Consider the following 15,792-nt stretch of genomic DNA (forward strand, 5'->3'; position numbering starts at 1 on the left):
TTTCTATGGCATTTTCCACTGCTGTCTGCTCAGCCAATTAACAACCTACAGTAGCGGGGGTAGGAGAGGTGAGGTGAACTAGGGGAAAATACCTAGCCAGGGCCGGGCGCGGTGGCTCACGCCTGTAATCCCTGCATTTTGGGAGGCCAAGGAGGGTGGATCATCTGAGGTCAGGAGTTCGAGACCAGCCTGGCCAACATGGCAAAACCCCGTCTCTACTAAAAAATACAAAAATTAGCTGGGCGCAGTGGCAGGTGCCTGTAATCTCAACTATTCAGGAGGCTGAGGCAGGAGAATCGCTTGAACCCAGAAGCCGGAGGTTGCAGTGAGCCGAGATTGCACCATTGCACTCCAGCCTGGGAGACAGAGCAAGACTTTGTCTCAAAAAAAAAAAAAAAAAAAAAAAGAAAGAAAAAGAAAAGAAAATACCCAGCTGGTGCCTCTGCATCCCTTCCTGGTTGAACTCCCCATCGGCACACCCAAGACCACCTGTGGTGCAGACACTTGAGGCACACAGAGGGATCCCGGCCTGCTCTGTGACTCTCACCCTCTGTGGGCTCAATCATGGCACCACACATCTGGCTTCCTGGGTGATGTCTTCTCTAAGGAAAGCACTCAGCCCTAAAAACAAGTGCTTTTCAATTTCTTTTGTACCTCCAGGTAGATCACTATATCTTGCTGTCCAGTGATTAAAATCCTTAAAATATGATCCCCCTCTGCTGTCCTCTGCAGTTATTGTAAAGGTCATAAACGTGTGCTAGTGTTTATCCAGGAAGAAAATATATTTTTATTCTTTTTTAATAACAGGGGCAGGGGAAATTATTTGAGGAGGGAAATATGTGAGTAAACATCACATAAAACCTGTGGCTGCTGTTTTTAACTTATTTTCATACCTTAAAAGTATGAGTATTGGTTACTACTAACCTGTTTCAGATATGCTATCAACAATAATACTGAATACAGTCTTAATACGTGTCACTCAAATCTATTATGTCGATACTTGGAATGATAGATTTTGTGTACAGGGATATTTTAAAACACTTATCTATAGAAAACTTAATCTAGTCATATGTGTTCTTATTATGGAATTTGTTGTGGGCACAAGATTTCATAAAGCAGATTACATTTCTCATTCATAAAGCAATTGCCAACATTTGATTTGCTTCTGATTTAAAACAAAAGCCCCAAATGAAAACGTGTAGGGATGTGTCCACGTGTTTTCTCCGGCTTGGCTCAGAACTTTAGTCCAGAGCTGGATTCTGTGGACCAAGGTCTCTTTGATCTACCTGACTCTGTCTTCTTCCTCCAGGCCATCAATACCTCCATCAAAAATAAAATTCCTTGTGTAGTGGTGGAAGGCTCAGGCCAGATCGCTGATGTGATCGCCAGCCTGGTGGAGGTGGAGGATGCCTTGACATCTTCTGCCGTCAAGGAGAAGCTGGTGTGCTTTTTACCCCGCACGGTGTCCCGGCTGCCTGAGGAGGAGACTGAGAGTTGGATCAAATGGGTAAGTTGTCGGGACCATGTCTGAGGGCTGAGAAAATAAGACAAGTTTGTGAGAAGGGAGAATGCCTTAAACGCCCAACTCCACCAGCAGCTGCACGTGTTCGGTATTTTCTCCATGCCTTTGAGGCTCAGCAAGTGTCTTGCTGGAAACTGAAGTTCAGTAAGATATGTGATTCACCAAGTGTATGATATTTCTACTTGAGATATTGCATTTTTTAGAGTTTACTAAAAAAGGGAAAACTGATGGTTTTATATGAATGTTCTTACTGGGACGTTGTAATATCTTATTCAAGTCCAGGAGAGAGATAGACACAAGAATCTGGCAAAAAGAGATAAACATATCAGCCTTACTGATGGTGAAGGCAAAGCTGAAAGAGGTGGCTTGAGGTGCAGAACACTGGACCTGCATATGCTAAGTCTCAGAATAAGACAGATGAGCCCACCCTGACACAGGCAGCCCCGGACACCTGCTGACCTCCCTGCTGGGCTAGACATGGCAGCTGCGGACCTGGGCACTAGTGCTTTGCAAGGAGCAAAGCCCAATGAGAGAAGAAGGAGAGGGCTGGCTGGGCAAGGCCAGTATTGCTCCCCAACCCTGAGTAGGGCTAAGTGAAAGAGTGGAGATTGACTAGGTGGCTAATTCTGATAAGGCTCCTCCCCATGGAATTCTGTTGGTTGGGAAAAGCAGCACTCCCTTTCCAAAGTTCTTATACATTTTTGATTCTCTAAACATTCATACCTAACTACTTTGAGTCAGTTCTGAACATATAAACAGGGCTGGGTGCAGTGACTCATGTCTGTAATCCCAACCCTTTGGGAGGCCAAGGCGGGAAGATCGCTTGAGGCCAGGAGTTCAAGACCTGCCTGGGCAACGTAGTGAGACCCCCCATCCCTACAAACAAACAAACAAACAAACAAAAATTGCCCAGGCATGCTGACATACGACTGTAGTACTAGTACCAGCTACTTAGTAGGTTGAGGTGAGAGAATCACTTGAGCCAGGGAGTTTGAGGCTGCAGTGATCTGCGATGGGGCCATTGCACTCTAGTATGGGTGACATAGTGAGATCCCATCTCAGGAAAAAACAAAAACAAACAATCAAAAAAAGCATATAAGCAGGCCATTTCCAACGTATACATATCAAAGTAAGACATTGCATATTGATTGCATGTTGATTACCACTCTCGACATCATTTCCTGTGATGGATGGAATAAATTCAGTGGTCAGTTCAGGGATCCCCATAGAGGAAAAAACGGATGACTCTTAATTTATCCACCAAAGACGGCCCCAGGTCCACTTCAGTGACTTTCCTCTTACTCCTTGTACAAGTTGGCTTGCCAGGTCTTGAGCAGGCCATGTCCAACGAATAGAAGCCATCTGAAGGGCTACCACACCCTTTATAAGGGATTTTGATTTCTGCTTCATGAAAACTGTCACAGGCAACTCATCTGAAATAGGCTAAAAGGCACATTCTACCTTCTTTGATTATAATATCCTTTCTGCAATTCATAGCTAATTCGTATTCATACTGAATATGCTAATGATATATTATAATTACAATCACGTCAATCAGAAGACATACATCAATAATAAAAATTAGTCTGGAATTTTAATTAGGCACTCATACAGGGTTTTGCAGTTGGTACAGATTTCCCAAAAGACCAAGCTCAAGAGTGGGATTGTTAATTAATGAATGTATACATTCATGCAAATATTAATTAGGCAACCTTCCAGGGCAGTCCTGGGTGACCTCATTGACTATGTGGACAAGCAGCCCCAAAACCTGGACTCCCAGTTTCTTGACCACTCTAAGCGATGCGTTATACCTCTCCCACTGGGCTCACACCTTCCTCTCCTAAAAGCTGTCATGGTTATTCCCCCATGCCTATTCCTCAACTTCTCATGAACTTGACCCTCCATAGTCTTCCAGTCTATCAACCAATCTAGATATCATTCATTGTTTATTCATCTTTGACTCTCATTTATTAATTTATTCAGTAGATATTTGTTGAGCACATACTGCATGCCAGGTTCTGAAATAGGCACTTCAGAAAGAATTGCATACACAACAGATACAGTCTGTGTCCTCATAGACAAAACAGAATTTGAAAAAAGGTTTGTGTTGAATGATGACAGTACAGTGCGTTGTGTAATTGCAAGCTGAAATGGGTGTTTGGAAGAAAGGTAACATGGATACAAAAAAGGCAGGTGCTGAGGGAGCCTGGCCTGGTGTGGGGCTTTCTGGAAGGCTTTCCAGAGGAAGTGACGTGGGAGCCAAGATCTGAAGGATGGAGAGAGTTAACGAGGTGGGGGCTGGGGTTGTGGTGGTGGTGGGAACAGCATGTGCAAAGGTCCTGAGTGGGAGGCATGCCTGAGGAGTGAAAGACGGCCGTAAGGGTGGAAATGGTGAGTGGGAGCTCAAGAACTTGTGAGGGCCCAGCCCAGGAGGCTCCCTGAGCCCTGTTTGGTCTTGTTCAAGTGTAATGGGATATCATTAAAACGTTTCAAGCAGGGAAAAAATGAGATGGGAGTTGTGTTCAGGAGAGCTCACTCTGGCAGCAGTGGGGCAGAGGATGGAGGAGGCAGGAGTATGCAGGATAGAGTCCCAGCTAGGAGGCCCCTGTGGCCGTCTCTGGGGCCCATCGGTTTACTTAGTATCCATATTCATTTTCTTCTTCTTCCTTTTTATTTCAAAGGAAAATAAAAATAACCCCTTGGTACTGCCCACCTCCACTTGTGCCGTAGAATTTTGGGAACTTCACCCCTCCTCCCCGCCTGTCAGGCCTAGCTGGACCCCTATTCTTCAGTCTGAACAAAGGCTGCAGACAGATGAAGAGGGCCTTTCCTTCATGCTATCATTCCCTCACACCCTCTCCTTCAAAATCTCCATGGTTTGTCTTTTCCTGCAGTTTTCATTCATTTCCTCATCACCTACCTGGGTGCTTTGAACTAAGACCTCCATCACCACCTTTCCCAGGCAGCTGCAGCCTCAAAAGCTCGCCTTCTAATTTCCAAATCCAAGGGCTCTTCTTGCCACCTTCAAACAGCCAGACCCTGAGACTTTGTCTCCCACCCAGCGGAGCCTCTGCAGTTCCAGATCCTTATTTCCAAACGTTGCCAGGGAAACCCACCATTGCCTCAAACTCAGTCTAATGGAAACCAGACTTGTTCCCTTGGCTAGAAGGGGCCCTTCTCACCAAGCTCCTGCTGGGCTCGCCAATGCTTGTAACCTTGGAATTACAGGGTTTTTTACTTTTTAAAACGTCTTAAAATTAAACATTACAGAAAAATAACAAAGGACAATATAGAAAATTCTTAATCTATTTCTCCAGTTTCCAAGCCTTCTTTCTTGTTTGCATTGGAGCTTTCATTTCCTATTGTTTAAATCTTTATGGGCACACTTGGATGGTGTCTACGGTCTTCTATTGTCCCTTCTTTATTTACTTGGTCATTTAATAACTGAGCATCTGCCATGTGCCAAGCTTTGTGACACACACACACACACATGCACATAGACGCACACATCTCCAGTCAAATGAGGCTCTCAGATTTTTGATAGGGGCTTTTTGATATGTGTATAACCAATACTTTATTCTCACTGTAGTCAAGGACTCATTACAATTCGGAAATGAGAAGCTGATCCGGAACTCCACTACAGGTGGTCTTTTTAAAAAGATCTCTCACAAAAAGAAAGAAGTTTATGCTCCTCATGCCTAAAATCTGTTGGCTGACACTTTGTTCTTTAATTTCGCCAGCTCAAAGAAATTCTCGAATGTTCTCACCTATTAACAGTTATTAAAATGGAAGAAGCTGGGGATGAAATTGTGAGCAATGCCATCTCCTACGCTCTATACAAAGGTGAGTAAAAATAGCTCCTTTTGAAGTGTCAGCTTTGTGTTGCCTTCTGTGGCTTTTCATGACTTACATTTCTTTTATAAAACAGCTTTATTGAAAGGCAAGCTTGTACTTAATTTTGATGATCCTAGATTGGAAGCTAGAATAACTATGCTTGTCCTGGTGAGGTGAATCTCCTTGGTTGTATGTATTTGATAGAATAATAATTTTTATGTCATTAAAATACTGGTCAAACACAATCACAGTAGTCTCCAAAGAGCTATTTCTAACAGTGGTTGAAAATAATTTTTTTATTGGGCCTCAGATTCCTTTCAGAATATGGCAAAACTATGGATCTTTGTCCTAGCATTCTACATATTTGTACACATATGCACACATACTTCACAGGTAAATAATTTTGCATTTAATTTCAGGGGTTTACAAATTTTCTGAGGCTTATGAATGAACCTCAGGTTAAAAAATTCTCATTCATGGTCTTTGCTGCTTTAGAATTCCGTAAAGTGGATGTTACCCATAGTAAATAGATCCTTGGTTGTCTAGACTTGAACTGTGTGACTGATAAATGTAAATTAGCTAGAGTAGAGCCAGGCACATCGGAAGTGCAATTAAAGCATTAGCAATTTATTAGAATCATTCTTATTGTACTTGCCAGACATTTGGTTATAAAGGTATTTATTAAAATGGAATTATATCTGCACAGATACATAGATGCAGAAAATATTAGCTCTGTAAAAGACAAGAATAACATTGTTGTAAGGTGGCTTATTGTTTCATAGATTTAGATGTAGCATAAGTCAGATATGGCCTTGAAATATAATACTATGGAATCTGAATCTATGGAAAAAACCTTTACTCTACCATTATTACACTGTTAGGATATGCAATGGAAAAACATTACTGTAGCCTGAGTTGATCCCCGTTATAAACTTTGGGACATACAGAATGTGGTTAAGAATGAATGAAGATACAGTGAATGACGGTTTGAGTGTCTGAATGTAAGAACATGCTCAGCATCACCTGTGATAAATAGCTCTGATAATTGGCCACACTGAATGGTTCTGACTCTTATTTCTGAGCCTTTGGTGAGTTGAATCTTTTCCTGCCCTCTTATAGCCTTCAGCACCAATGAGCAAGACAAGGATAACTGGAATGGGCAGCTGAAGCTTCTGCTGGAGTGGAACCAGCTGGACTTAGCCAATGATGAGATTTTCACCAATGACCGCCGATGGGAGGTAAGCACGAAGCTCTCCTGGGTTATTCCGGTGTTGGGTCTGGACAGTGGTCTGGGCAATGGCTGGTCCATTTCCAACAAGGTCTTCAATACTGAATCTCTTAAAGGATTGTTCTGTTCTGGAATATCAGGATTGCTGAGGCTTAATTTCCTTGTCTGCAGCGTGGGATCATAACATTGACTTAGTAGGTTTGTTGTGAAGAGATAATAAAAATAAATGGTATAAAATAATATCAACTCCACATTGCCTTCAGCCGCAAAGTGAGGGTGATTCTCCATCTGGGTGTAGAGATGCAGATCTCCTCCTGGATGTGCGTGGGCAGAAGTATGGGAAAAATATATGCTAGATGATTGAAAGTAGCTCAACTATGAATCAAGATGGCGCACTCTTTTTGCTCCCTGCCCCCACCTGCCTAGCCAAATTCTGATTAGAGAACTGTCCTAGTGAGAAGCATAAGAGACAAATAGAACAACTTGACTGACGTTCCCCAGTGAATGTCTTAGAGCAGGGGTACCGGTCCATGGCCTGTTAGGAACAGCAGAAAGTGAGCAGTGGGCAAGCAAGTGAAACTTCATCTGTATTTACACCAGCTCCCCATTGCTCACATCACTGCCTGAGCTCCGCCTTCAGTCAGATCAGTGGTGGCATTAGATTCCTATAGGAGCGTGAACCCTGTTGTCAACTGCACATGCAAGAGATCTAGGTTGTGTGCTCCTTATGAGAATCTAATGCCTGATGATCTGTCACTGCCATCCATCACCCCCAGATGGGACTGTCCAGTTGCAGGAAAACAAGCTCAGGGTTCCCACTGATTCTACATTATGGAGAGTAGTATAATTATCTAATTATATATTACAATATAATAATAATAGAAATAAAGTGCACAATAAATGTAATGCTCTTGAATCATCCCAAAACCATCCCCCCAACCTGGTCGATGGAAAAATTGTCTTCCAGGAAACCGCCTCCTGGTGCCAAAAAGATTGGTGACTGCTGTCTTAGAGCTGGAAACTCAGGACTTCCCTAGCCACATGAGCACCTTTAATATGGAAGTTGCACATGCAATAAAAACTGTTTTTTTTTCTTTCTAGCAGACTGCATTTTCTCACTTTTCAATGTGATTAGTGTTTTAGGATTGCATTTTCCAGCAGTATCCTCCTGTGTACAACTAAAGTGCAGTCAGCCCTAGGAGCCTTGTTCAATGAAAATTATTATGAACCATCACACTCAGTTTTATAAGGCTGCTTCTTTGTTTTCAGCTTTTCCAAATTAATTTCAGTCATTAGGGGGCCATGATAATATATGTAATTTTATACATGTATGTATAGATTTGAAGGTGCATGTATTTCATAACTTTCATTCTTGGCAGACAAGGTCAGAAAACACTTTCAGCCCTATTGTTGTATAATCAAAGACTAAGACTCGACTTGTATTAACATGCGATCAATTTTAATGAGAGCAGCATAAATAAAGTAATGGCTTATGAATTTTTAAATTATTCATTCCTTTAGCAAACATTATCTTGTGTGTGGTGTTTGTAGTACAATGAACCCTGCTGCACATTGCAAGGCTTTAATTAGTGGAGGGAAAGTGGAACTATAAGTAGGTCCAGTCAATTGATTCATAAATGAATTACTGTGTGTGAAATGTTCTATTTAAGTGAGGTCAGATGGTACAAATAAACTTAGGCACATCGTGAATGGTACATTTAATTTTATTAACTCAGCTAAAGATGCTTAAGGGTTAAGGGCACAATGGCTAAGAAAATGGACTCTGGAGCCAGCCCATCTGCATGACTTTGGGCAAATTACTTAACCTCCCTATGCCTCAGTTTCCTCCTACAGTTGCATGTTAGAGCCAGCTTGTATTGGCTTGCAAGAGCCAACTGCTAAATTTTTAGAGATTTTCTTAGTTGGTTATTAAATACAATCATTACTAATCAGTTATATTTGGCTGGTCATAGTGGCTCATGTCTGTAATCCTAGCACTTTGAGAGGCCAAGGCGAGAGGATTGCTTGAGTCCAGGAGTTTGAAATCAGTCTGGACAACATGGCAAAACCCCACCTCTACCAAAAAAAAAAAAAAAAAATACAAAGATACAAAAATTAGCTGGGTGTGGTGGCACGCACCCGTAGTCCAGGCTACTTAGGTGGCTGAGGTGGGAGGATGGCTTGAACCCAGGAGGTGGAGGTTGCAATGAGCTGAGATCGCACCACTGCACTCCAGCCTGGACAACAAAGTCAGGTCTTGTCTCAAAACGAACAAACAAACACAAAAAAAACCCAAAAAACAAAAAACAAAAAGATTAAATTACTCAAACTTAGAATTACATAGATTTTATAGAATATAGAATATAGAATTACAAAGGTAATCAATAATCAAAACATATCATTTTTAAATTATTTGTCTACATTTACTATTACCTTTGCTCTGAAGGCCAGTTATGTATATTGTATCTGGAAGCTGGAGACGCTATACAATGGTGAGCCACTCCACATCTCTTCCCGATTCCATATTTAGTGATGTCGCATTGGTAGCTGAAACTTGGCCTCAATGGGAGTATTTACACCATAGGAATCAGCAAACACTACAAATTAGGGCTTCTATTTTCTTTGAGAGGGCCAATGGTTCAGTGTTTGCCAGTACCCAACTGATCATCCGAAAATGGAGATGATGATAATAGCAGTACTTATCTCCTTGGACTGTTATGATGATTAAATCAGATAATGTTTCTAAAGTGCTTAGAACATTGGCACATATGAAGCATTATTTGTTTAAAAATAAAAATCTCTGGAATGCTGATAACATTTCTGTGACCTTTTACAGTGCCCAAGCAGTTTCCCTGTGTGTGTTTACTTGCCTGTCATACCAATCCACAACATGGATGATCCTCTTTGTGGTTATTAAATCAGAGCTCCATCGGTATCATGGCAGGGGGAGTTGCTGATAGTTTTTTGAGGGCCTGCTCTGAACTTGAATCTCTGAGAGGAATTTGACCTATGTTAGCTTATTTCATCCTCGCAACCATCGATTTCTTAGAAGAGCAAACTGAGGCTCGGAGACACAATATTCCAGATCACATGGCTGGAAAATGGTAGAATCAAAGTTTGAAAGCAAAGATGTGACTGACGGCAAAGCCTCTTCCCATATGCTGGTGGTTCTCAAGGTGTGGATCCTGGACTGGTGGCAGCCTGGGAATAACCTTGGCACTTGTTACCTTGCAAATCACCAGACTCCACCTCAGACTTGCAGAGATTCCAAAATTGACTCCCAGAATTCTGCATTTACCGGGCCCTCTACGTGATTCTGATTAAAGTTTGAGAACCACTGCCCTATGCTAGCAAGTGTGTGACCAGTGGAAAAGCCGATGGATTTAGAAAGAAAAGGGAAATGCTGGACATGAGGAACACTTCCTTTAAGGACAGAGGAGAAATCATAGCTGCCATCTTTCCAGAGGTAGCCCCCTCTTCCCCTGCTGAGCCCTGCTGTATCCACAATGTGGAGACTCAAGGGACCCTTGACAATTCCTTCTCTAGGCAATGTGTGATCCCCATGAGACCAACATTAGGCAGGAACAAAACTAATTAATGCTGCTGTGGGCAGAAGACATCCACCTAGACCAGGGATCAGGCACGCAATGTAAGAGAGTAAGTGGGCCGGTGGGTCCCAGGGAGGAGTGGTGGGGACTGTGGGGAGCTGGAGATCCAAGACTCCGGGAAGCAGCTGCCCCTTGGCTCCCGCTGATGGTTCCCATGTTGATGTTGTTGGAGCTGCTGGTTTTTACTATTTTTGGGGGGCGGGGGCGGGGGCGGGAGACAGAGTTTTGTTCTTGTCGCCCAGGCTGGAGTGCAATGGCATGATCTCAGCTCACTGCAACCTCCGCCTCCCGGGTTCAAGCGATTCTCCTGCCTCAGCCTCTGGGGTAGCTGGGATTACAGGCGTGCACCACCACGCCCAGCTAATTTTTGTGTTATTAGTAGAGACGGGGTTTTACCATGTTGGCCAGGCTGGTCTTGAACTCCTGACCTCAGGTGATCCACCCGCTTCAGCCTCCCAAAGTGCTGGGATTACAGGTGTGAGCCACTTCGCCCAGCCTTTTTTTTTTTTGAGATGGAGTCTCACTCTGTCACCCAAGCTGGAGTGCAGAGGTGTAATCTTGGCTCACTGCAACCTCTGCCTCCCAGGTTCAAGCGATTCTCTTGCCTCAGCCTCCCAAGCAGCTGGGATTAGAGGCACCTGCCACCACACCTGGCTAACTTTTTTATTTTTAGTAGAGATGTGGAGATGAGGTTTCACCATGTTGGCCAGGCTGATCTCAAACTCCTGACCTCAATTGATCTGCCCACCTTGGCCTCCCAAAGTGCTGGGATTACAGGTGTGAGCCATTGTGCCTGGCAGCTTTTACTCTTAACTCAAGATTTTAATGCTGGAAATGTAGATTTTGATGAACTTTCTAATCTTAAATGTTGGCAATGGAATAAAATTGTAAGAAATGCTATAAAGGGCACACAGAACACGACTGAGAGCTGGAGTGGCCTGTAGTCCACTGGGTTGTGTCTGAAGTAAACATCGATGATCCTTTTTTTTTTTTTTTTCCTTGAGATGGAGTATTGCTCTGTCACCCAGGCTGGAGTGCAGTGGTGTGATCTTGGCTCACTGCAACTTCTGCCTCCTGGGTTCAAGTGATTCTCGTGCCTCAGCCTCCCGAGTAGCTGGGACTACAGGTGCACGCCACCACACCTGACTAATTTTTTTCTTTTTTTTTTAGTAGAGATGGGGTTTCACCCTGTTGGCAAGGCTGGTCTCAAACTCCTGACCTCAAGTGGTTTTCCCATCTTGGCCTCTCAAAATGCTGGTGATCTTTCTTAAGATTCTCCGTAAGTTCCTATGGGCTGTTTTATCAGAAGCCCAGAATGTAGAGCTAGAGATAAATAACAATCAAGTATTATTGTCAAGTGTTCCAGTGACTTATTGGTGTGTAACATGAGCAGACATTGGTTTGGTGGCATGTGGTTTTCATAGAGTTTGATGCATTCTATTTTAACACCTGTATTTGAGAATGCAGTCACCATAACAGAAGGTTCCTGGGCATCTGTGAAGGGCAGCAGATCCCACAGTGCAGTGCAGAGACAGCACTGGTGGCTGGGTCATAATTGGTGTCTACTGTCAACTTCAGAGAGGTGGTTCCAGCTGTGCTACTACCCCCATACCCCCACCCCCTGATTGAGTGTTTCCTCTATGTCTCATACTGGGGAAAATTTTTGACCAAGATTATCTCTACATGGGTGTATCTATCTCCACTTTAGCAAGGAGCCAAGTCACATCCAAATTCACATCTAGCTGATGACAAAGATTTCATCATGCCATTCCCCTGTTTAGAGGTTTGAACTGTAGTCCTCTGTTGTGTTAAAATGGAAAAAAGGTAAACTTTATTCTCAAGACAGGATTGAAAGAAAAGTTGAAGATATTATTACTCTGTGGCTGGAAATACAGTGCTGCTGAGGAAGAAAAATGCCTAGTGTTTTCCTTACCATATTTTTGTGGTATTGTTAGTATTGTCTCTGTTCTTTCTCCTTAGTCTGCTGACCTTCAAGAAGTCATGTTTACAGCTCTCATAAAGGACAGACCCAAGTTTGTCCGCCTCTTTCTGGAGAATGGCTTGAACCTGCGGAAGTTTCTCACCCACGATGTCCTCACTGAGCTCTTCTCCAACCACTTCAGCACCCTTGTGTACCGGAATCTGCAGATCGCCAAGAATTCCTATAATGATGCCCTCCTCACGTTTGTCTGGAAACTGGTTGCCAACTTCCGAAGAGGCTTCCGGAAGGAAGATAGAAATGGCCGAGACGAGATGGACATAGAACTCCATGTAGGTACTGGGAGAGTTGCCTGCTTGACTTCTCGGATATTTTGAGGCTTCCCTCATAAGATATCTTCATTTTCCCTACTCTCTATCTTATTGCCATAAAATACTTAACACATTGACATTGTTAATTTTTTTAACTCCCTTTACTTAAGATAAGGCGTCTGTCTATAGGGTGAGTCTCTGCTATTTCTAATGTCTTGCTTTATGCTCTATACAATACTGTATTTCAGACTAGTTGCAGTTTTTCTTTTTTCTTTTTCTTTTTTTTTTTTTTGAGACGGAGTCTCGCTCTGTCACCAAGGCAAGAGTGCAGTGGCCCAATCTCAGCTCACTGCAATCTCTGCCTCCTGGGTTTGAGCAATTCTTCTGCCTCAGCCTCCCGAGTATCTGGGACTATAGGCACCCACCACCATGTCCAGCTAATTTTTGTATTTTTAGTAGATATGGGGTTTCACCATGTTGGCCAGGCTGGTCTCAAACTCCTATCCTCATGATCTGTCCACCTCGGCTCCCAAAGTGCTGAGATTACAGGCATGAGCCACTGCACCCAGACTCTTTTTTCTTTTGTTTTCTTTATTTTTTTGAGACAGAGTCTTACCCTGTTGCCCAGGCTGGAGTGCAGTGGCCCAATCTCAGCTCACTGCAACCTCTGCCTCCCAGATTCAAGTGATTCTCCTGCCTCAGCCTCCCGAGTAGCTGGGATTTTTACAGGCGTAAGCCACCAAGCCTGGCTAATTTTTGTATTATTAGTAGACACAGGGTTTCACCATGTTGGCCAGGCTAGTCTCAAACTCTTGACCTCAGGTGATTTGCCCGCCTCAGCCTCCCAAGTGTTGGGATTACAGGCGTGAACCACCGTGCCTGGCCTCAGGTTTTCTTCATTGCAGAGCTTAGTGTGGTATACTTCCTGAAGGTATCTAACAGAGAATGGGGCAAACAAATGGCTGCATGCTCATGTCGTAGTCCACCGGCCATGATCTGCTTACAATAGTTACCTGCTGCCCATGGTGTGAAGGACTGAAGAATAGACACGTGTTCTTTTGTGAGTAAAAGGGGAAGTGCATATTTTCAAAGGGGTAAATCTGGATATTCACTTGAGACCATTTTGTGGCTGTAACACCTATAATCCCACAGGACTTCTTATTTTGAGTATAGGAAGGCCCAGTTTCCAATTGCCAGCACCTGTAACTCTGCCGAAAGTTTGTCCTGATCAGAGCCCAGTAGTGTACAAATACCCCCACTTGAAGGAGCTGACTTTAAGGTTTGTCCTCTGCTGTGGCTCCTAGAGTTGGCTAGTGGGGCTAATCTCTAGTTATCCACCAAGATAATTGACTTGATAATGCACTTTTTATTGGGTCCCCTTTTCTTCTGATATCATTTCCTCAGTTCTCCATTGGTTTCCTTGAGATCGCATCCAAAATAAACTACTTGCCTCAAATCCTTGTCTCAGATTTCTTCTGGGGAAACCCAAACTAGGTTATTATCCTTTGTAATTATGGAATCTTTAGAGTGCATGTATGTGTGTTGCAAAAATCTAAATGCACTAGGTGTTTGCAGGAATTGGAAGTGTTTAAAGAGCTTCTGTTCGACTATATTCATGTGAAATTTCTCTGCAATATGCATAATATGCCTCATGCATTTTATATGTTGGTAAAACCTGTAAAGAAGTTGAAAAGGAATATATTATATATATCCATTTAGTTGTTTTCTATCTGAAAAGTTTCCCTTGAAAGGTACAGAATGCTGAATAGGAGCTGGGATTCCAATTGATAGGTTAGGCTTCGAATCTTTGAATAACAGTCCAAAGAAATAAGCCACAGTTTTATGTTGGGATAATTGAACTTAAGCCATAGAAAAGTTGGAATCTAGTTTGAAGAATTTTTTTCTAGAAGAGAAACAGAGTTATATGATGAGAAGGAATTGCCTTCTCTCAGCCTGTCAGGAGTCATTCAGTTTTCAAATTGCTCTCAAGGCTTTTTTCACCCTTTATACCTTTTCATCTAGTTATACTTTGTCTTTTATGACGGATGAAAGATTTGGTGTCAAAATTAGCCCACCCAATGAGTTGCAGAGATGAAAATCCCATCACTGTACTGTGAGAATGGAGACATGCACAAAGCCACGGAGCCCTCCAAACGCGGGCTACTGTCCTAGGGCTTCCTGATCCCAGAACAGTTTCCATTTGCACATGCTGACCACATGCTCTAACCCCCCAGGACGTGTCTCCTATTACTCGGCACCCCCTGCAAGCTCTCTTCATCTGGGCCATTCTTCAGAACAAGAAGGAACTCTCCAAAGTCATTTGGGAGCAGGTAAGTGCCCAAGCCCACAACAGATTTACACCAAATGTATGCTTTGTTATAACAGTTCTGATCCTCTCAAAATTCACAAGCCTGATATAAAACATCATCAGTGAAATGGGATGTCTAAGGTCAGATGAACATCGTCTCTTTTCCATGTTGGTGAAGGAGTGCTTGGGAGGGACCCTCCCCTGAAAGTAGTCAGGCTTGGAGGGCCATCCAGTAGGTACCTGCTTCTCAGGTGTGTGTGGGTGTGTGATTGTTTTCCAAGTGGATGAGGTATTCACATTTGATTTTAAAAATTACTTTCCACCTTTATCGCATTATGGACAGGAGGTAGGGCCTGTAAAAAATTCCGCTTTGGAAAGTTTATGGAGAATTTTCCTTGTGATTTAGCGTGTAAGAAGTTTTGTAAATGGTTTATGGACACTCGCATTACTTTATTTTGAGAGATAAGCTTAGATATTGAATATTGAATTCACACACTCAGTCTTAAAGTTACGTTGTTCAGGTCTTCTGTGTTCTTACCCAGGCCCCACTCAACCTTTGAGCTATTCCAGTATGAGAGTGAATTAGACCTCCCACAATCACGGTCTTACTGTCAGTTTCTCATGGCATTAGTCTTAATATTTTTTATATGCTAATTCTATGTTGACTGCGAACATATTCAGGTTCCAAGTTATTTTGTGTTCATTAAAAATTTTACTTTGAATCATTATGAATAGTTCCTAGGTTGAGCTTCGGGCTCCCTGACCCCAGAGCAGTTTCCATTTGCACGTGTTGACCACGTTTTCTAACCCCTCCCATCAAATTGATTCTACTGTTTCCTGCTTTTGCCATGAATACATTCTTGTTGGACATTAACGTTGACTTGACCACTTCAAGGGATTAAGACTTAACCTTAGGTCGGGCTTGGTGGCTCACACCTGTAATCCCAGCACTTTGGGAGGCTGAGGCTGGTGGATCACCTGAGGTCAGGAGTTCGAGACCAGCCTGACCAACATGGCGAAACCCCGTCTCTACTAAAAATAC

The 15,792-nt window shown here is 43.0% G+C and overlaps 1 protein-coding gene across 1 annotated transcript in view; it reads left to right on the forward strand.

The window, feature by feature from the left end:
• Positions 1–15,792, forward strand: part of TRPM8 (transient receptor potential cation channel subfamily M member 8) — a 91,970-nt gene that overhangs the window by 21,872 nt on the left and 54,306 nt on the right. Inside the window, exons 8-12 of the mRNA XM_054478856.2 lie at positions 1,310–1,507; positions 5,263–5,365; positions 6,476–6,594; positions 12,173–12,463; positions 14,677–14,772. Of these exons, the coding sequence (XP_054334831.1) occupies positions 1,310–1,507; positions 5,263–5,365; positions 6,476–6,594; positions 12,173–12,463; positions 14,677–14,772 (807 nt within the window). The remainder of the gene's footprint in view (positions 1–1,309; positions 1,508–5,262; positions 5,366–6,475; positions 6,595–12,172; positions 12,464–14,676; positions 14,773–15,792) is intronic.

The sequence above is a fragment of the Pongo pygmaeus genome, chromosome 11, assembly GCF_028885625.2.
Source record: "Pongo pygmaeus isolate AG05252 chromosome 11, NHGRI_mPonPyg2-v2.0_pri, whole genome shotgun sequence".
Lineage (NCBI taxonomy): Eukaryota > Metazoa > Chordata > Mammalia > Primates > Hominidae > Pongo > Pongo pygmaeus.